This window comes from Monopterus albus, unplaced genomic scaffold, assembly GCF_001952655.1.
Source record: "Monopterus albus unplaced genomic scaffold, M_albus_1.0 scaffold3.1, whole genome shotgun sequence".
In the NCBI taxonomy this organism is placed as follows: domain Eukaryota; kingdom Metazoa; phylum Chordata; class Actinopteri; order Synbranchiformes; family Synbranchidae; genus Monopterus; species Monopterus albus.
Genome location: NW_018127883.1, coordinates 10,150,862 through 10,174,109, shown reverse-complemented (window position 1 = coordinate 10,174,109; position 23,248 = coordinate 10,150,862). Strand labels below are relative to the sequence as shown.

At 40.6% G+C, this 23,248-nt stretch overlaps 1 protein-coding gene across 3 annotated transcripts in view; it reads right to left on the bottom strand.

Annotated features, from left to right (window-relative positions):
• Positions 1-16,752: 16,752 nt before the first annotated feature.
• Positions 16,753-23,248, bottom strand: part of LOC109960195 (cadherin-18) — an 83,409-nt gene continuing 76,913 nt past the window's right edge. For 2 of the 3 annotated variants that reach the window (XM_020600127.1, XM_020600118.1), the window contains exon 12: positions 16,755-17,564. In XM_020600127.1, the coding sequence (XP_020455783.1) occupies positions 17,059-17,564 (506 nt within the window). In that variant the 3' untranslated portion in view covers positions 16,755-17,058. Of the gene's footprint in view, positions 17,565-23,248 lie in introns of all 3 variants that reach the window. The other variant, XM_020600135.1, reaches the window with a different exon arrangement.

Sequence of the window (23,248 nt, the reverse complement as noted above, 5' to 3'; positions counted from 1 at the left end):
GACAACCAGACAAAGACTAAGAAAGGATTGAGGTAGAAAAGCAGAGGCAAAAATAAGACCTTGCAAAACCAGAAGGAATATATAAATGTGTTCAGGGGAAAATAATTGAAACTTGAGTAATCTCAGGTAAGGTAGGTGAGGCAGTGGTTCTATATAGGTAGTGAGAATAAGAGATAAGGAGAGGCATGAGAGGGAAATGGAGAGCAGACTGAGTTTAGGCAGGTAAGTGAGACTGAAAAATGTGCCCGTTTTGTGGGAGATCAGTGCCAAAGCTTGTCACAGGCAGCCAGTGTGCAGATGTTACAATGTACAAAAGGTCCCTGTCACCCATGATCTTGAACAGCTTGACTACAGCTGCCAGGGCTCTCCCTGGAGTGGTCAGGTGGGCGAGAGACAGATACAATAAGATGGGCTATTGTGTTTGGATGGGACAGCAGTGAGCCAGGGCACTAAAGGTCTAATGAGGCATCGTGTTCCTACAACCACATAAATACAAGACAATGTGGCCACCTGATCGCCGCAGTTACACGTCGTGCAGAAATTGAACAGCCTGTTGAAAATAATGGAGTGTAAAGACCTCTGCCCTTGAATATAAATAATAGTACAAAACTAATATAGAAAACACAGCTGTAAGTACTCCATCACTGTGTGTGTGTATGTTTCAGTTAGTGATGTATGCATGCATGCATAAACGTGTGTTATGAGCATAAGTGGAGTGGATTCAGCTGCAGCACTTTGGTGTTGGCATACCCAGCTGTTAGCTTTGCAACTGATCTGTATTGTCAACTTGTAAACATCTTTTCTATGACATTTTGTGCTGCCAAGTGTGTTTTTTTTGTCATTCTTTAACAATCTAGTACAAGGTTACTGCTGTGTTCTGCCCAGGGAGCCCTGACTTGGACAAAACTCCATGTGCAAAGATGTTAGAGCAGAGACACACCAAGCCAACATGAAAGAACTAGCAGCAACGTAGGCCGACTGTTGTGACGCCTCTGTCTGGGCCAGTTGGGTCAAAAAAGTGGCACTTGAACACACCGCACAGATTGCAGCCAATGGTCAACTATGCTCTATGTCTGCGTGAGAAAAATATTTCCCTCTAGCAGGTGGCAGTATTTGTATTCATCAGAACAAGAGCTGAGTGGAAACTAACTCAACAAAGCAGCTCTTGTTCATATCTTTCAATCTGTATTTTTTTTTTTTTTTTTTGCCAGAAAAGAAAGTTAACTTATTGTGAGGGCAAAGTATTTGTGTTCCACTGGCCTGTATGAAATAATTTCTTTTCCCTCCTAGGGCAGCATTACACCTCATGGTGTACAGCTTGCCAGAACTGTGAAAAGAAGTGGCTCATTTATGACAGCTACTATTTATAGCCGTTTCTAATTGTGAAGATGTCTGATAAGCTGCAAATGACACCGCCGTTCTCTGCCCTTGGTCTTTTGGTTGGGGAAGAAGAAAGGAGGTTGTGGAGGTGAAATCAAGGAGAAACAAGATTAAATGGGTGAAATCATGGATACTACAGCAAATAGGCTAAATGGTTTTTTCATAATGATTCTGTTCTCATCCATTGAGTTGCTAAGCTGAACAGTCAGAGTGGAGGCCTGCTACTGATTCAACATGCCAAATTGGTCAAAAAGCAGCCTACAGGGTTCTGCTTTTGCCAACAGCGCAGGACACACCGAGAAGGCAATGACAACAGACGCTCACCGACGGCATCACGAGCCATAGAATAGTTGTTGCAATTAGTATTAGGAACTGAGTGGCATCCATGTGTGTACGTGAATACATTTCTTGTGGTCACAGTGTCTCATTTCATTTTCAAATAGTGTGATCTCCAGTTTTCTCACAACAACTACACAGTACTGCTCTTGGTTGCAAGTAATCTGTCATGCAGTGATGAGTCTGGTAACGGGCTCAAATGATATATGCTCCTTCCAGACCTCTCATCATAACAGTGCCATTAAGATGCTACATATCACAAAGTGTAACCACAGGCCTTCTTCTCTTTAAGTGCCTGGCTTGGAGTCACTGCTAGTATTTTCAATCTTGCTGCAACAAGGGCCCATGGGGATTTTATACAAAGTGCTTTGGAAGATAGCTCTGAGCTGTTAACATGCCACTGTGTTTGAACTCGGCAGAAGAAAGGTATTTCATTATTGGCTCAGTTTCTTTAAAAATACAGTAACATTTCTTAACTGCACTGAGCTGTGATGATATATGAAGGAATGTAAGGGTAAACTCTATACTGTGTATAATACCACTCACAACTATGTATCTGAAAGGATGATAAAATACTATTAAGACTATGTCTAAAGATTAATGAATCAGTTTTGTCATTCACAGGAACCACCCACTGATGTTAAAGCCTGAGCTTTGTTAATTTATCTGATATTTAGGTTTCTGGTGATCTTCTGACTACTGGTCTCAAAACTAAGAGCTTCTGACTGTGATAATTATGTTTTTTTATGTGTACTAAAATTTGACTACACTTTAGATCAATTCCAAAACAAAAAACTAGGGCAAAAATACAACAGACAGACAAGTACCAGATGAGACAGAACTGCTCTGCTAAGCGTGATAATGGTTTCATTTGAGAGTAACCTAAATGGAATGAGATAAAAACTCTATCTTTTCAGGTTCTGCAGTCAAGTATCATCTGTTTCACAGAGCTCTGGAGACTGGAAAATCAATGAAATCTTAGAAATGCAGATAAAGGTTTTTGCCTGGCTACAAAGCAGACAGCCTGACAGTGCAGATGTGAGCACCTCTTCCTTATTTCTTTATGACACAGCTGCCTCACCCATTTTGAAAGTTACCACACTCTTCAATGACCATTAGTGGTTGTTATTGGGACCAAAGATATAGGTTAATAGGGCCCTCTTCCACCTCCTAGTGGGCTAAGTAGGCCATTAACATGTGCTGGGCCTTTGTTGTCATGGTTACAGTAATAAATGCAGAGCACAAAAACCACTTAATGAGGTTTAGGTATAATAGGTACTTGGTTAGAGGAAGACAGCACTGACTAATCTTGAAACGAGATATCAAGCCATCTCCAGTTTCAGAGGACAGGACGAATCCAAGTTGTAATCAGAAGTTACTGAGGTGGCGCCTGACTCATGTAATGTTGTGCATCTATTACCATTAAATTAAAATGTGATTTTTTTTTTGCACTTCATTGTCCCTTTGGTACAACTTTTAACAACAAAAAAAAAACATGTCTAGGTGATCTGGACAGATGCCATTACTGGTGGGGGGTTGCTACAGTAAGTTTGTAAATGCCAAATCTTTCAACATTATGAAGCAAAACAATTCCTGAGACTACACTGTTAGCAGGCAGCACAGACATCCACCTTTAGTGGATTAAAAACATTAGCTGAAAAGATCTCTTCAAATACCAGTGTTCAGATTTGCCTGTTTCCCTTCAATTAAGATTTTAATCAAATTTATAGCATATAATTATACTCTATACCAAGGCATGACACATTAGCGTAGCCTAATGTTATTCTCAGAATATTTATAAATGACATAACAGGCTATTCAGCTTGGCCAAAGTTTCTTAATCTACAAAACAATCTCGGATATCTCATTCCAAACCCACTGCTATTAATCTGTAGTCATAACAGCCTTCATTCTTCTGGTTTCAGGATTTCCACCAGATTTTTGAACCTGGCTGCAATAATCAGACCAGCAGACAGGGTTGTCCACATACTTTTGGCAATGTACTACATGTGTTTAAATTAGCAGTAGATATGCCAAGACAGCCTCATATTATCCACTGTAATCAGTGGTGGCATCTCTAAGGATGTCTTATGGTGCATTCTGTGGATTGATCAATGTCACTACCTTTTCTTAACATTTCCCTCACATATATAAACTTCTTTGCATGCACTGTAGCAGCTTTCCTTTTTTCAACATGGAATAAAACAAATTCCAAAGACTAGAAGTGTCAGATTTATTTGAGCTTTAAAACGGTGCATAAACTCTGCAATGACGCAGCTCAGCCACATTTTCAGACTTCGAGCTGGTGTTTCAGTGTCGGCACATATTCAAACCCAGTCTGCCTCAGTTTGTCTTTCTTTGGTTTGTGAGTAGAGCTGAATGCCCTGCCTCAGTGCATGTATTTGATGGCTCTCCATGAGAGATTAGTTTAACTGTGAAGGATTCTGTGTGGAACCCTCCATTCTGCAGTAGATGTAGCATGCAACAGAAGAAATAGCTTAGCTTCCTAAAAAAGTAATCAGAACAGGAAAGATGCTTATGACTCCTGCAATCACACAGACTGAGATCTACTAAAGGACAGCCAGAATGAAACAGTAAAGCATATCAAGATTTACTTTCTTCTGGCAGCTTTATCAGCCTGGTATGTCTCAGTGATTCTTCTTGTAGCCTTTTTCGTTTATAACATGTCTGCTTTTAAAAAAAAGGACTACAGTAAACAGATTCATAACAGTTCAGTTCTGTAGAGTCAAAATTTTACAACTTTTATTTTCTGATGTTGCAGTAGTCTAAACTTCCTCTGCAGATGGAAGGTTTCTCTCAAATGTAATGTGGTTTATGCAAAGGAAAAAGTCTGGGAGTTCACAGCTGATGTTATCAGTTTGAGGTGCATTCAAGTCGTTCAGATCGCTACTGTTGCTGAGTACATGATCAGAATGAACAAGCACATTACACCTGGTTTAAAGTCCTTATATCGATTGTGCCTCAGTGTATGAACCAGTATGGCCTCAGTTCTGACACTGTGGGGATATTTACTATGGTTTTTGCAGCACATTTCCTGCAACTAAACAGTGAAACTGCACGTTCATCTATGCTGTAATGTAGGGTGAATGAAGAAGCCAGAGACGGAATTTGCCTTTGCTTGTGCGACTGAGTGGCCCATACACTACCGCCTTTTATTATCCACACACACACACACCACCAGAACCTTCAGTCACAGTGTCTCAGCCCAGCTGGCCTGGTCCCACCCCCATAACCAAATATGAACAACAATAACTAAGGAACTCAGTACTCATCCATAGAGGCAGGCTGAAGCTCCCATGGCACCTCCCTACCCCTCAGCATGCTGCCATACTAAGGAGGCACAGGGGGGTTACAGCAGAGAAACAGAAAAAGCCACAAGAGTGCTCATTTGCGGGTGTTGGTAAAATGAAATGAATACATTTTAAAAATTGCAGCGCCACAATATTTTCTGAACTTGACTAATTAGCGACAGTTTTAAATCTTTTAGTCATTTCAAAGCACATGAAAAAGTTTTTGGCAAAGCAGCTTTTAGTTTTTATGCTCTGAGCCCGAGAGCAGCTGAAAGTGCTGATGATTGGGGTTCAAATATATAATTAAAGTGCAGATCCTGCAAGTGCAAAAGGTAGTAGATAGAAGCTGTCTACAGCTATAATGTCTAGGCAGTCATCTATAGACACTGGAGAGTACACAGAGCAGAAGACGTAACAGTACAAAGTAGCATTAAGATTTAATATGATCAATATGGTCAGACAGGACTCCGTGATAATGTTGAGGTTGTAAGGTTTCATCTGTTTATTTCTTCAAGCATCACGTTGAATAAGCTTTTCCTAATCAGCTGGGATATGGCTGTACTGTGAGGCAGCCACCTTGCATGCTCAACATAATAGCATTTTAGTAACTAGGACAAGATTCAACATTGCTATGATTTTACAATGTCATCTGCACATATAGGTCACAGACATTTCCCTAGAGCTTTGAATTTGGACCCTGGAGAACCAGTTGTGTTCTTCATACAACACATAATGAAAACCATTTTGCACACTTCTCCACAGGGAAATCTCCCAGCCCTGGAAAACTAGTAAGGCTTTGCCTATGCTTTTGTGTATTTTGAATTTTTTGTGTCAACCATTATAAAAAAAAAAAAAAGCATCAAAGTTGATGTGAGAGCACTGTGCAATGTTACGGCGACAGATGCCTGAAGCAACAGGAGACATCCTACTAAAAATTCCTCAGATCAGTTTTGTAAACAATTTCTCAAAGCTCAACAACAAATCTCCATGCCTACACGTTTGATTTTTTTTTTTTTTAAATCATTTTTATGCTTTTCTCTTGAGGTTCCTGCTCATTTTGGAAGCAAAAAGAAACCATTTAGCCCAAAGACTCACTGTGTTTTAAGCTTTTATCTACAAATCAAGAATTATATGGTATAATATGTGTCACATAAACATACAATAATATGATGCTGCCAGTGATCAACATGAGTCCTTTGCATTACCTATGCCTACACCATTGCTGCCATGGTTCCCCTGGCAGCTCATTACACATTTCTACTCTACAAACAGTGCAAACATGGATCTGGGGAACCTGCCACACACCCTCCACCCTTTTTCCATGGATGTGGTCCTGGAAAATAGAGAACCTTACATCAGGATACTCTTCATTGACTACAGCTCTGCCTTCAACACACTTGTCCCTCACAAACTCACCCACAAACTGTCCACACTGGGTCTGCACCCCACCCTTTGTGACTGGCTCCTGGTCTTTCTGACTGGCAGGCCCCAGACTGTCAGGATTGGCAATAGGATTTCAGCCAGCATTGTTACAAACACTGGCGCCCCACAGGGATGTGTCCTCAGTCCCATTCTCTACACCCTGTTCACCCACGACTGTGCCGCCTCCCACAAAGACAACATCATCCTAAAGTTTGCGGATGACACCGCAGTGATAGGTCACATCACTGGTAGGGACAAAGCAGCAAACAGGAGGGAGGTGGCCGGTCTGGTGTCATGATGCAAGAACAGTAATCTCAGCCTCAACACGGACAAGATGAAGAAGATGATAGTGAACATGAGGAAGGAGAAACGATCTCATCGGCCACTGTTCATCTGGGGGCTCAAAGTGGAGAGGGTGAGCAGCTTCAAATACCTGGCTGTCCATATCAGTGAGGACCTCACCTGGACACTTAACACCACACAGCTGGTCAAGAAGGCCCAACGGCGGCTGTACTTCCTGAGGAGGCTGAAGAGGTTGAGGAGGTTTGGCATGCCACCAAGGATCCTTTGCAACTTCTACAACTGCATCGTCGAGAGCATCTTGACCAGCTGCATCATTGTCTGGTATGGCAGCACAACTGCTGTGGACTGAAAGCGCTTGCGTGGTAAAGACTGCGGAGAAGATCGCCAGGACCCCACTGCCCTCTCTGCAGAGCATTTACCACCACAGGGCGCGTAGGAAAGCTGCCTCCATCCTTAAGGACCCCACCCACCCCCAGCACAGATGGTTGGAGGTTCAGAAGTGTGAAATGCAGGACCTCTAGACTGAAAAACTCTTTCTTTCCCTCTGACATCAGACTCCTAAACAGCTGACTCAGGATCCACCTCATGTAATTCTATCTGTACTGTTTACATACTCATTTTGCACATGCATAATTACACACTCACTGCTGAGTATTTACACTCCACGGCTCCCACGTAGCAAATATTCCCTCTGCATTATATTGTGTTATTGTTGTATTTTTATTTGCTCCCTTCACTTGCTGCTTTAAAGTGCCTTAGACTTGTGATTTTACTGCCTATTTAGATTTGTGTTATTGCTCATATACTTTATATTTCACTTGTATTTTGTGGCATTCATGTGGACGGCAAAGTAAGAATTTCATTGTACAGGGAAACACGTTTCCTAGTTGGGCATATGACAAACGCTTTGACCTTGACCTTACTAAATACCATATTGCTAGGCAACCAGTGTGGTTGCACAGAGGTTACTATCCTACTGTACAGCATACTATTTAACAGTGGTGGAAGAAGCTGTTTTTACTTAAGTTAAAGTAACAATGCCACACTGTAAAATTGTACTTGGATACTTTCTTTTTAAAACATCCCTCAACTGCACATAATTCTTTGCTCAAAAAAAGTTTGACCTTTTTATTGACAAAAACTTCAGACATCACCTTCTGGACAGACCATGGATCCTGAAAGGATCCATCCTGCCTTCCCCTTTGACACAATATCACTCTTGAAACCAAGTAAGTCGTTTATTGACAGTGGTATAAAAGGTAAAAATGAACCACAAAAAAATAATGGGCCTCAGAAAGTGTTTATATATTGTTTAACTATATAAATAAGATATGCACATTAGTTCTTGTTTTAACTGACTGTGGCAAAATGCCATCTGTTTCCAAATTTGGCTCTCTTGAAGCGAAAATCCCATGATCTACATTCACTCTTATGTAAAGGAAGAATTTGAATGGGAGCTCCATCCAGCTCAAAGGATTCAGTGCGTTTCTACCCTTAATGACTCATTGCTCAGGGGGCCTGCTGGTTTACTTTGGACCTATCTTATCAGTCACTGATTTGCACTTGGGACACCAGGTGAAGGCAATTAACTTGTAGGCCAGAAAAGCCGCCTGAGGAAGAGTACCCAAATCCAGCAGTAGTCATTTGTGTGACAAGGGAATGTTCATATTTTCTATATTTGGGGAAAAAGAATGAGCTGCATTTTGGCAACAGGAATTTTAAATTAAAAAGAAGAATCAGACCAATAATAATGAAGATCATTTGTCTGGGAATCCATGTGGCTTTAAACCAGTACACTTAATGCAGCTAAAAGAAAAAAGTTTTTCCACATACAACGTTACAGTGCATTGTATTTGTTTACCATTGATATCAGAAGTGCAATGCTGCATTGTTTCTTTTTCACAAGTATTAGTTTGAGAATGCTTGATGGTTTTATCTGTTATGAAGGGAAATCAAAGTGGTTTCTACATTCTGTCCCTCTTTCAGCTGGCTGTCAGAAACAGAGTCTCCCCAAAGACCTCATTATCCTGTTAATTTCCAATTATTTCAAAGACAAATGAGTACACCTGGCATCCCAAGTAAACCTGTCAGTGACAAACACAGGAGACGTTGCCTTCCTCACCTGTCTCACTACTGATAAATGGGCTGATGATCAAACCTTTTTTTCATATTCCATCTAGATTTTAAGTAGGACTTCCTTCTCATAGGAGCCATTTTCCTTTCAACTGCCATGCAATGAAAGAGGATCTCTCCAGTGTTTACCAATGTGTACAATACAGTTGTCCTTGTGGATAGGCTGTTTGGGGCCATAATACTGTGTTTGGCTTTGACCTGTTAACACACCCTGAATATATGGCAAACACTACAGTTCTGTAGCAAAGCAGGCTTATATAACCAGCTATAGACCTAAATATCTAGGTTAACCTAAGCAAGTCTAGGTTATTGCATTTTGCCTGAAACTATCTTTTAAAATAAATGGTAAAATACATGCATTAGTGGGTTAATATCATAGTGAGACAACATTTGGGCTAAAATATTTCATAAATTAATCTGAAGGTACTTGAAAATAATAATTCAAGCATTTTTGTCATGTTGAAAATGTCTGTTATAGTTACAAGGACATGTGTGTAGGACCAGGACAAGCACTAAAAGGCCACATGCCACCTATCATACAACCAACACCAGGCCAGGCCTTCCCAGTAAAACATCTCCTCCCTCTATGGATGTAGATTACACTTGGACCCTCTGATCTGCCAAACCCGAAAGCAACTCCTCAGTCTACAGCAACTAGTCTGCACACACATTGGAAACTTTTTAAAATAAATATTCATCTTTTACTCTCATTTTAATCCGAACAACCTCAACACTGCACATCTACAATCAGGATCTTATAATGTGGATCAAAGGATAACGGCTCCAATTTGCTGTTGCTCCACCAATGATATTTTCACAGGTTCTAGTTCAAGGGGAATCAGCACAAGTGCTCTAGGAGGGAATATCCTCCTTGCTGCACAAGGGGGCCATAAGGGCACCACCAAAGGAGAGTGAGTCATCTACACCAGGTACTTCCTGGTCCCTAAGATGGAGGGAGGGCGACTATGCACACTGTGAATTAACTTTTGAGGAAAAAGTTATGTGCCCAGGCGACTGTCTCACCTTTGTTGATCTTAAGGGACATTCTACTACAGGTATGCACACAGGAAATTTTAAAGGTTTCACTTAATACCTGGTGCTCCCCTTCGGTCTATCACTGAGCCCTTGAGTTCGTCAAGGGCACAGAAGTGGCCACTGTCCCTCTCATGAGGCAGTGCCTCTACTTTTCCCCCTACATTGATGACTGGCTTTTAGGTGCACAATCAAGGGAGAAAGAACTGGAGCACACCAGGCTGCTCACACAACATCCGGTGGTTCTTAGCTCCAGACTGAACCCAAAGCGTTCTGACCCCAAATCAGACATCATCTTTCACAGGCTTGTCCTTGAATTCAGTCTCATTCAGGGTTCGTGTGTGGGCAGCGGGCTGTAGTAGAGCTTATATTCTTTTACTCACAGGCACAGTCATTTATGTATCCTGTTCTTTGAGACATCATTTGTTTACAGATAATGTCTGATTTAGAAACTTTGCCAGCAAGAGAAATTCCCTATTAACATCATTACATCCAACTCTAAGCCATACTGCTTGACAAATGCTTAAATTAGCTGCGTGGTGGTGCAGAATAATTTTGATTATTACTCACCAAAATCATGATTGAGCTAATTTCCTACATTCAGAATAGTTAAAGACTTCTCTGGCTTCATTTTAATTTGATTCCACTTGCATGAGATTTGAGTTCATTCTAATTGCCAAATAGAAAGTTCCTTGTGAAGCTGCCGAAATCCAGACATCTTTAAGCCCTCATAACATTTCACAAGTAACCTAAATAAAACATGTGGAAACACACCAGGCAGATAAGGAGAACCCCAAAACAGAAGGACCAAAACAAAAAGCTGATAAGCAGGGATAGAGGATGACAGGAAGAGTTCAACAGTTTGTTATTATAGAAACAACACTTACTTTAAGTGCAGGCCAAATCAGGCAAAGAAAAACGGAGGCAAAGCCAGAGCCAGTTCCAGGGGAGTCACTTCCAGGCTAGTAGACAAAACGTCGAAAAACTAGTTGAGACCAAGTTCAGGTAATCCAATATAATACAGGCAAGGTCCAGGGGAACAGACAAGAAGCAAGATCCATGAAGTAGAGTCCAAACTGGGAGTGGGTCATCAGGCCATTTGGGGGAAACAGAAACAAACAGGCAGTGGGGCTGGGAAGCACAACAAACAAACAGATGCAGAGCAGACAGACATGCCTTTAATATTGAGGGAGCTAATCAGGTAAGTGAAGACAGGTGTGGTGTGTGAGTGAATGTGTGTGGCCTGGTATTACTCATGTTATGGGGACATTACACTGTGGGGACTCACCATCCTTATGGGGACAAAAAGCCCCAGAATGTAAATCATATAAAGAAATCCCAGAGCTGGGATGAAAATTTAAAGACACCTGGAGTCAGTTTCTAGAAAGTCCAGGGGGTAACAGGACTGGGAAAACATGGGGCAGAGACAGGGCCATGACTGACAGAAATGGGTTTAACTTTCCTTAGAAGAAATGCTGATTGCTCAGTGGGGACACTGGGGCGGAGCAGTATGGGGCCCAGCAAGTAGCAAGGATGAGACTTCCTATCATTCTGCAGACAAATTAGTAATTCATTCCCTTGAATCAATAATTCCTCACTGATTACCAGGATTCAAACTGTCTTTAAAAACCCGGCAGTGAGGTCAGAGATTATACTGTGTGATTTTTTTATTTTATTTTTGCATCATTTATTTTCTATGTCACACTGAAGTTATACCTGATTGCTTTTACACAATGATTCCACGTGCAGTGTTGTGGCTTTTTTTCCACACTTATTCATGTTAACTGTTGTGATTTCTGATTGTCAGAACAGTGGGGAGTACAAGAGCACCTAGATGAGTTGTTCTTAATGTTTTTAATGCATCAGTAACTTGTTTTGTGTAAGGCGGCTCTAGGGACTGAGAGTAGGGGAGGTATCATCGTAGGCTTAAAAGTCAAGAGCTGTGAAATTTCCTTGCAGCTGCTATCAGTCATGTACAAGGAGATTTCTTTAACAGCAGTACTTTCCAGACTACTTCTTCCAGAACATCACATAACATCACTACTGAGGACTGAAAAGCCCTTTTTTTGTAGATGACTTTGAGTTTGGACATTTCCGGTTTCTCCTGAAGAGCTTATGTGAGCCCACATCAGTGGCTACTTACTGCATAAAACCCGTATGTTGGTGAAAAGGTCATGGAGATGTTCTGACTATTCAGTAGTTGCACAGGTCACAGTGACTTCACATCTGACCCATTCTTGTGAAAGGGATATCTCAGGAATGCATTGAGGGAATTTCTTCAAATTTGGCACAAACATCCACTCAAAGATGAACTGATTAGATTTTGATGGTCAAAGGTCAAAGTCACTGTTTCCTCACATGTGCCCCATTCCTGTAAAACTGGCTTGTTGGCGGAGGCATACAACTGCAAATGAGTAATTCTACTTCTATTAATTTAATTTATTAAGTATTAATTAATTTTATTCTGCTTTTGGTGTCTATTGTTTTATGTTGCTAATGCTATTTGCTGCCTCTGTAAAGCACTTTGAGTTGCCACTGTGTTTGAAATGTCCTATTTAAATAAAGCTGCCTTGACTTACTAGTTCACTGCACCATAAAAACAAACCAGCAGTAAAATCTGTATGAAAGACAGCAACATATTGCTTCATACTGAGGGTGGCCCCCACTTAAAAAATGAGCACATTGTAACGGGTATAACAGGTTAAGTTAAATATGATTTATCAAGGCAGTTATGTGGGTCAAGTGACTGTTGTCAAATAGAGAACAATTTTCACCAGTTAATTTCCAGAGCTCTTAAAAAACAAGAATCAATATTGAACAATTGTGAAAGCAAATGCAAATATTTTGGTCTGCCTAATACACTGACTGAATTAGATTTCAAGAGAGAGAATTTGCAGTTCATTTCATGTGCAGTAAGCAGCACATGAATCCATCTCATATTCATGAAGAGGTTTCAGTTTCATTATGTAGCTTTACATTAGTCACAAGCCGGTGAAGATAATCAGCAGCAGCTGCATAACTTTTCATGCCTATGTAGGTCACCTGTCTCACGGCTGGTGCTGTTTGGAGCCACGCTTTTTAAATACCTCATTGTTTATTCTCACATGTCATTGTAAATTATATGTTACTGCAGAGGTGAAGTGTCAGGGAGACAAAGACTAATCAGCAAATTCCCCCTTTTCCCTGAATGCAATGAAAATTCTCCAATAAATCAGAATTATGCAATTGTTTTTTTTAAATATAATAATATTTAAATAATTAATTTAAATGCAAACAGTTTTTTCATAAACCTCCTGAACATCAGTGGAAGGAGATTTGACACTGATAAGTCATTTAGCATCTTAAAGTTGAAATTTCATCTTTCTTTCCAACTTTTCACAGCAAACAAACCTCCACACAAACCTTTGGGTAAAAAAAAACAAACTTTGATGATTATGAGCTTGAACTTGGAAGGATTTTTAGTTTCCAGTTCACCTTCACATACTCCAGAGTCATAATATGCAAAGCTCCCTCCATTAAATCACATCCTATATGAAAGCTTCAAACCTGCTTAGAAGAGTCTGACCTCAAAGGAGAAGTGCCACCAACTGGCTCTGCGGTCGAAGTTTACACAACCCACTTAAAGAAAAAACACACACACACACACACACACACACACACACAAACTCACCTTACCTCTTAAGCAGATTCACAAACATAAACACACATCATGATGTCCTGATATCCAAAGTGCAATTAAAGCTGTTTTGGTGTGAAAACAAACAACTGAATGATGAATGGCTGCTCTTCCAAAAGTGTTAAAGGTGAAGGACGTGGTAAAACATCACGAGAACATCACCGACTACAATGGGACTAGTATTTTTTTTTTAGATAATCCATTCTGCTTCTTTTGACAAACGATAAAACCTCAGGAGCTATTTCCCCAACACCAATCTTCCTATGGCCTGTGAGATATTACCACAGCCTTATCTGCACTAACATATGGGCTATCTATTGTGGCTCTATAAAAAAAAAGAAATCTTTATTCAGGGAGTTACAATTTAATCCATGTACACCTCTCTTCAAATCTAACATCATTAATTCTTTTGTGCAAAAGCACAGTTTGACACTCTTTTGGAAACTTCACACCACTTTTTTATTAACTCCTGTTTGAGTTCAGTTTCATCTAAAACATGTTCTGTAAGTGTCAGGTGTGCTTAATTACCGAACAAGTAACTAATTGCCTTGAGATTAGTTTTTCCAGTCGTGGGTGAAAAATTCCCTGCTCATTGAAGGCTTTACTCTCAACGGGATTTATCTTCTTCATAAATTGCCTGCCTATGGCCGTGATAAGAACATGTTGTGTACAATATAACTGCATCAACTGAGGAAATTAAGTGGATTTCATGTCATTAGTCTAGTGCTGAGATACTATAGGGTAGTGCAGAGACTCCAGTATATATCAGGGGTCAAATTCAATGCCATGTTTGCCTTGGCAACCACACAAAGATAAAGTAATTTCGTAAAGACGGGGGAGAAATAATGGATGAAAGGGATGAGGGTAAAGGATTTGGAGGGTTTGACTGACTGCTCTTGTGTTCTGATAACAAAATAGTTTAGGTGCATTTCTAATAGTTCATGCACTTTAATAAATAAAATACATAATGCACCAAATAGAGGCAAAGAAATATCTACTGAATGTCAGTTTGGCGAACTTCTGCACCTTTGGTTACCTTACACGGACTCTGCTGCGGCCCAGCCCGCCAGCTCCTCACTAACGCTGGATGAATTTCTGTGCCTGTCTCCTTGCTTCACTCCAGTTGCAAAAAACACAAAAACACGGTCATCTGGTGAGCAGAGGGAAAACGAGCAAGAAGAAATGGAAGGAGACTGAAACAGGGTCTAAAATATTCTTCAGCATTTCTGAAGCAACCAACAAAGAACAAGAACATGACAGGGCAGCGGAGTTGGGGCTGGCTAGACAACTTCATCGGCATGTACAAGTGGATCCATGTATGTTCTCATGTTAGTGACTGAACACTTTTGCTTCCTGTCATCATTACATAGAACACCTAGAGTTATGGTGCAAAATGAGACGCTCACCACTTGTGGCACCTAGTGAATATTCCAGACGTGAATTTGTTTTACACAGTGCTTGAATGCCAGCACAGAATTGTCAAACCCTACCTTTTGGACGTGAACACTTTAGAAAGACAAAATTACAACACTCTGAAGTTTAGTTTTCTTGTCTCTTCCATGATAAATGTGAGTCGACTCTTTATTCACTAATGGATGTGAGGGATGTTAGGCTCCTTCCACTTAGTGTCACATGTCAAAAAGATGTTGCTGCATGGCACTTTGCAGTTGAGATTTCTTGCAAAGAAGAAAACATTGACAAAGAAGAAACTATGTAAATGTAAATGTGATAAAAGTTTTTTTTCCTTAGCAGGCACCTACAGCTGTGGATTCTGCTGGGTATTTGGTGCACATCCTAATGTTCTAATGAATGACTAGTAGTTTTTACACTCTATGAATTTTACAGTAAATGCTTTAATGTACCCCCTTTTGTTCTCCAATATTACTGTACTTTGCCTCTCAGTTAACATTTAAAGACATTTCACATAATTTTCCATTTGCACTCATCAGCCATAACATTACGACCACCGACAAGCGATGTGAATAAGATGAATTATCTCGTTACAGTGGCACCCATCAGTGTGTGGGGTATATTAGGCAGCAAGTGAACATTCAGGCCTCAAAGTTAATGTGCTGGAAGCAGGAAAAACAGGCAGTGTAAGGATCTGAGTAACTTTGACAAGGGCCAAACTGTGATGGCTGACGACTGGGTCGGCGCATCTCCCAGACTGCAGGGTCCTGTTGGGTGTCTTGGTCTGCAGTGGTTAGTACCTACCAACCTACCAACAGAGTCTAAGGAAGGACAAACAGTGAACTGGCAACAGGGTCATGGACACTCAAGGGTGATGAGGTTGAACTACTGTAGATTAAACATTTACATTTCATTCATCCTTTTCAAAAGATTCTATTTAGATTGAAACTTTGTTAAAGTGGTTAAAAATAAGAAATACTGTACATTGGTCTCTATAAAGAGAAGCATTCAGAGGCTATAGTGGTGATGTCTCACCCAGAGCAGGGAGGCTGTTGAATTTGTCTAAAAAATTATCTCTAACTTGCCCTCCTTTTACATCGGGGTGTCACTGAACAGTAGACACATCTGGGCTCTTCCTGACAGTAGAACTATGGAAGCAAACAGATTTCACAGAAGAGGCACAGTGAGCTGCAGAGTGACACGAGTGCCGACCACTTGCATTGACTCCTGTGTACACAGTATTAGGAATGTGGTCATAATGTTATGGCTAATCGGTGTATGCTTAATTTCAGTGAGCCTTTCAAAGATAATGGCAACATGAAATAAATGACACAAAACATAAATGTGAGTGCAGGTGTTAAGGTCATAATCCTGTGCACAGCCAGAGACAATGCAGACCGCTCATGCGTCAACCCTGGTGCCGAAGGGAAACGGGAATCTCAAATGTCACAAAAATACAAGACTCTAATGCAGAGCAGGGAAGCCTAGATATAGAATCCTCTTGTGTAATTAATAAAGAGGATTCTATATCTAGACCTCTCTGCTATTCGTTGGAGTCTTGTATTTTTGTTACATAAATGTGGGTGCATTTGACTGGAGGTGTCATTATTGTGCATGGTGATTTATGAACATCTTTGGTAATGCCTGCCACCATCATAACCTTAACTGTAAATCCATTCTGTGATGAAGTAGACAAGTGAACATTTTCTTTTTCACAAATTCACTCATATGGATTTTAAAGACTTTATTGAGCAATAAAAATATACACCAAGGAAAATATCATTTTCCTTTTTCCCCAAATTGTTGTTCTTCCATCTCAAAAATCTGATTCACTGTGTCCAGAAGAACAACCCATGAGCCAAAGCAACAAAACAGAACAAAAAGAAAAAAAAATAGATAAAGAAAAGAAAAATAGAGTTGTGCTGTCATTTCAACAGTAGAAGTTCAAAACCACCAGAACAATCTGAAAGAACCTTTGCTTTTTTATATTGTTCACTGAAAATCTGAAAAGTGGTTTTCAAACAAATTCAGTTTGAAAAGGAGTGAAATCACAGACTAGGTTGTCACGTCTGCCTCTGCCTCTCCGTAAAGTTCAGCCAGTTTCTGGAACTGGGGCCCCCAGTCGTCCAGGTAGTTATAATCCTGCTCTGATTGCGTGCCAGGAGATTCCAGAGGACTGATGGATCCTGCGGGTGAGCCCTGACCCTCGTAAGCATAGGTCTGGAGTGAGTCGTAAGGTGGCACGCTGGTGTCAATATCAGCATCCACCAGTCTCTGCTTGATAAACTCTTGTACATCCACCTCGTCCAGCTCCACTGACGGGCTCCTGCAGCTGCGGGGTGGGCTGCAGTGTTGTCTTACCTCCGGGCGAACATCCCGCCGAAACCTGAGCTCCTCAGCAGCAGCCGGGTTACGAAGGGCGATGATATCAAAGGCCTCTGTGTCCTCCTCGCCTCCACCTTCGTCATCGTAAGTGACCACATTCTCTCTGATATCCTCTTCAGAGATGATGAGGGGCTCCTTTTTGCTCCGCCTCAGTGTGATAAACAGAACTACAATGGCTGCAAGACAGAGAAACAAAGTCTTATGCAATGCTTGCATTCTCAAAACAAAAAACTGAGAAGTACTGAGGAAAATACTGCTTATGTAACACTAAACAACAAATATAATTCAGGAAAATAGCTCAGTACAACACACTGATATTTAATAGATGAAGACAAAAGCCAAAGTGAAAGAAAATTGCTTTTCTCTACAAATTTGCTCAACAGAACATCACATCATGTAACAGCTGAATGCAGTTACAATGCTCAGCCATGTTTCTGTTATGCTAATACCAATCCTTCATTTATGTGTCTGTGTTTATTTCATAGCTTACAACAGGAAAACTTGTTGTATAAACAGCAAACCAAATGAACACCAGCCAGATTTATTTGCACATTTATTTGAGTTTCTATCAGAACTAAAACTGGGCAAATGTTGAGAAGCTGTAAAACAGTAATATACAATAGCTGGCTTTAGCATCGAAGATGTGATTATTCCTTGAATGCAGGCTGTTGAGATGATGACAACATACTGTACACATTACTGTCATCTGTGGAGTAAACTCAACCTCATGTGCATCCAAAATGCAATACATCAAGTAAAGGAAAAGGTTTTGTCTCATAGAATCATCTTTTAGTATTAGATGAGGCAGCAATGTGAGCCAGAGTTGTGCCACATCAAAACAAGATATAGCATAATGTAGCAAAATGTCTCTACTGATAAGTAACCTGAAGTGTGAAAAATCTTCTCAACTGTTAATAAAGTCATGAAGCCAAGTAATATTTGATGATATACTACAGACTAGAACATGTTCCTACAACTAATGAGACTTTCTTTGGGTTAATGATGACCTCGCTGGAAGAAGTTAATAAAATGGCCTCAGTAAAGGAAGTACATTTTTTACAGCAGTGCAAAACCTAAAAAGAAGTTCATTATTAGCAGATATGAGCAGCAGAGATCAGTGCTCCAGAAGCACTTTAAAAGAATAAAGGTTTAAAAAAAGGAGCAACAAGGAAAATTCAACTAATGAACACCACTTTTTAAAAAACTGGTACAAATGTTTGCAGCTTCAATCTTCAGATGATCAAAACATGATAGATAGCTAGATAGGCAAACCATACCTCTTCCAAGTTTTGTCACAACTGAGAATCAGACCTAACTTCAGCACATGCAATTCTCCTGTTTTGAGTGTAATCATGGCTAGAACAACCCACCTGGGGAGCCCCTGGGGCAAAAACAGCCCCCTGGTAAAAAAATGTTTATGGCTACATCCATTTGAATGAGGCCACTGGGCTGCACACAGCCTATGTGTATGTGCACCTGGAGTGTGCCAGTGCAAAAGCCCCTGGCAAAAAACACAGACAAATACTTGAACCCGGGGGGCCCTTTAGTGTCTGGGGCCATAGGTTAGTTTTACAGTTTGCCTGATTGACAATCTAGCCTTAAATGGAATGTGCTGGCATCTAGTAGCTGCTTGGAGCCTAAAATAATACATTTGTAAAAGGTAAAACATTGTCTGGATGGATGTGCTGCTATTTTTTTGCATCCGTTTTAGTTTTAATGTCACAGTGTTTCACCTGGAATTATACAGCAACACATAACCAAACCTTAGTCTACGGATTAAGCAGCCTGTCAGCTTATAGCACTGCACAAGTCCTGATCTTGTTGTGACTGGACAATAAATGTAAAATGCCACACAGTAAATATTTTCTCTTACGGCCTGGATAAACAAAAGTGTAAAAGTACTAATGCACACATTCATCTGTCTACATATATTTATTTCCATGCCTGTGTTTTTAATGAAATGAACCCCTACTTACACTAAATGTGATTAATCTATGAAGAAAAAAAAAAAAAACATTCACTTCACTCCACCTGGTGCACTGGCACTGTCCAAGTAGGGTTAGAGGGGGTGAAATATGTAATGTGTCCTGAATATTGCTTATCACTTGCCTTTTTTAAAGCAACCAAATACACAATGCAAGAATCAGAAGTAGAAAATACTTTTTTTTTGCTTGTTTGATTCACTATCTCATGCATATTTTAGAGCTGGCAGATGTTTTGCCACTGTCTGCTCCCTCACTGTGGTTTAGAGGTAAAGGGCCTGATTATAATGAAATAAAAAAGTTACCCATACACTGAGTTAATGGGCCTTTATTATTTAGCAGCATATCTTACACCAGGATGCACCTCCCACAGCTGGTGATCTGCTTGTATTTGTACTACATTCCTATTCACAGTACACACCACATTGTAATACACTTTCTACATTAATGCTCCCTCAGTGGTCCATTCAAGCCATTTCACATGCCTGGTCAAGACCAGCTGAGGCTTAACTGTTGCTCAGAACATCACTTAGGGCTCCATGGAGCATTGCTTCATTCTACAGACACAGGTGTTTACTTGCTGCAGTAGAAGCCATTTCAGGAGGCTCAGTTACACTGCATTTATACCCTGGTTATTAAACTGGAAGAGAAAATGAATAAGTGCACCACACCTTCAGTAGACACTACAAAGTCAGTTGGTTTACTTTACATTAGGCAAATGATGTAGAAATTATTATTGTGGGTTGCATTTTAAAGTCAGTTCCTCATTTAACCAAATTAGTGCAGCAACTCCTGCATTCCTTTGAAACTAAACAAGCAAAATGCAAACAATGGTCTCTGTTTTGTTATTTAAGCATAAAGGGCATTATCAACTGAATCAGCTCAGGGATAGCAGGCTTAATTAGGGTGGCCTATTAGAAGGCACAGAGATAAAACACAGACTTTAATCAGACACAAAAACTATAAAATTACACAAACAAATCACACTGACAAGCAAAGATGAGCAAGAATTTAAAGTGTGTCCACTGGTGTCATTTTCATTTGTCAGACAATGGGCTTTAGTCTGCATTTCTGAAACCACGGTAATTGTTGTCACTCACTCCTGCTTTTTTGTATGAGTCTTAAGGTGTGATTATGCAAAGTCCATCCATCCATCTTCATCCGCTTCATCCGGGACCGGGTAGAGGGGGCAGTAGCCTGAGCGCAGCCTCCCAGACTTCCCTCTCCCCACACACCTCCTCCAGGTCCCCAAGGCGTTCCCAGGCCAACCGGGAGACATAGTCTCTCCAACGTGTCCTGGGTCTGCACCGAAGCCTTCTCCCGGAGTGACATGCCTGGAATACCTCCCCAGGGAGGATATTTGTATTATTACACATTTTCAGGCTGTCTCTCTGGACAGACATTCATACTGTAGTGTTGCACAATGTTGTTCAATGAAAAGTGCCACAAGTGGTTGTGTAACGAATGGGAAAGGCAAGGCTGGCAGAGAGAAAAGTTCAGAACCATGTTAGCACAAAATACAAGTACAAATACAGATTGTGATCTGATCACCAGAACCATTTGCTGAGATGGTCTAGGATGCATTGACCACATATCGTTTTTTGTGTAAACACTAATGCGTCATGATGTGGCTCTGACGAGGCTGTTCAAGGAAAGTAGGTCAGTGCAGGATGTGGTGATAGCTTTGGTGAGAGAGCACCAAAACTCAGAAAAAGAGGCAAACTACTGGTTCTTGTCTGGTAACAGATGTAATAAATTGATGTAATAATTGTGTCTGTAGCCATTTCATATTGAAGCAGAAGTGTCACAGCAGCAGTGAAATCTGAACACGAGTGGAGAGCTAGATTCTTAAGAGACGCATGTATACAGACAGATGTGAACGGTGATGCTCACATTGTGATCTGATCACTGAGACACATTTTAATACAATACCAAGTCTAAAGAGGGCCTTTATGCCCCCATGTTCACCTGATATTAATACGTCATCAGTATCTGAAAACATGTTGATGCAGTGTAAAAACAGTGTGATCAGAATGTGGCTGGATTGGTGAGAACATAACTGCATGAGGCCTGGCTTGAATTCTGTTTGGATGTCACCCTGGTGTCAATAAATAAAACGCTTGTCCACATTACTGTCCTTGGTTTAAGATGCACGTTTTCTAGTCCTCCCTGACAAATTTGTATATTGAGATCAGAGCAAAATGAGGGCGGATTCAAAATAATAAAAAATGCCAAGTTATAACAGGTACAAAAAACAAAGGCCTGTTGACTGGGACACATTTGACCACATATCGTTTGTTGTGTAAACACTAATACATTATCTATACAGAAGATAATGTATCCAGACACGGATCACACACCTGGTGTATTACCAGGTGTAAATGGGGCCAATATATATTGAAACAGGAGGAGAGGGGACATGCAACAAAGTTCCCCTGGGGATGTTATAGTACATTAACTTAGTACCACTACTCCGCCAGGATATTTCTTTTTCATTGTACCTTATATGAACATCTGAGAGTGAATTTATGATAAATGGTGCAGGAAAGTCAAATAACTGGCTCTTAAAAGGACTGGAATATGATTTACTGACCCCCTGACAAAATCTCAAATCTCTTGGGGTGCTGGTTTATCACACGTCTGTCCAGTAGCTGAGCTACGTGTGAGACACTTGACGTGTAACTGGGAAGTGTCTGTACCTGCTGATCTCTCTTTCATTCTTTCTCCACTTGTACTACCGTCTGCCTTGTGCTGATGATTGGTAATTCAGCATGTGTCTCTCACTCAAGTGTTTGCTCCAAACAGTGGTGTTGGCCTATTGTTTACCTCAGTCAGAGGCTTTGACATAGAGGAGAGAGATAGCCTGTATGAATATGCATAACCTTCACACACTAATGTCTACAGACAATCACTGCAGAGGGGAGGGGAGAGGAGAAATGGTGAAGCGGTGTTGGTTTGTCTAATTATGTTCTACTGCAGTTTGGTCGCCAAGGCTCAAGTTTAGCTGACAGGAGACTGTTTACTTTGGCAAACTTAATGAATTCCAAGTGATCTCTGACAGAATCAGTGACACGTTTCAGGTATTTTTATACCAACGTTACCTGTGAAGACAGTCCACATTTCAAAGTGACAAGACACTGAGGGATATTTACTAAAGCTGCCAGGCATTACTATCTGGTGTACAAGATATTGCATCACCACAATTTTTCAATTTAGCAGCATATTTTCCAACACTAATGATGTAAATGAGCACAGTCGCAGCTGCGTTCATCTGAATACAATTCAGCTGGTTAAGGACCTGTTACCTATACTGCACACATGTGGGCAGAGATGGAGCGCAGAACGAAGTGTATGTTTACTGCTACTGAACTTTAATAAAGACAAGAAAACCAATAAACATATTTATAAACTGTAATCATGTAGCCTTCTGCCAGCCAACTAATTTTTCATTTTGTTTTAGAAACTGAAGAATGATATGACTGAAACCCTGTAAAAGCCCCTCACATTTTCCTCTGGCATCCCCAAAAGACAGATGCAATTTAGAAACACCCTCTCCTTGTGTGTTCTTAATGCCGGCGATGACTCAAATGTATAACAGCTGCCATGCTAACAGCAGATTTTAAACCTGTTTTCTGACCTTAAGTTTCAACAACACTTCCTTCTGCCACAGCAATCAGTCCCTCAGCTTCTGAGGGTCTAAACTTCCATTCTCTTCTCCCTTATTTTGCGTCCCTGAATGGGAATGCATTTTGCATGCGATTACAGAGGATATTTACTAAACCTGTTGTACCAGATGTGCAAAATATTGCGGCACCATAATTTTTCAATTTAGCTGTGTATTTAGCAACACTGATGATGTAAATGAGCACAGACACAGC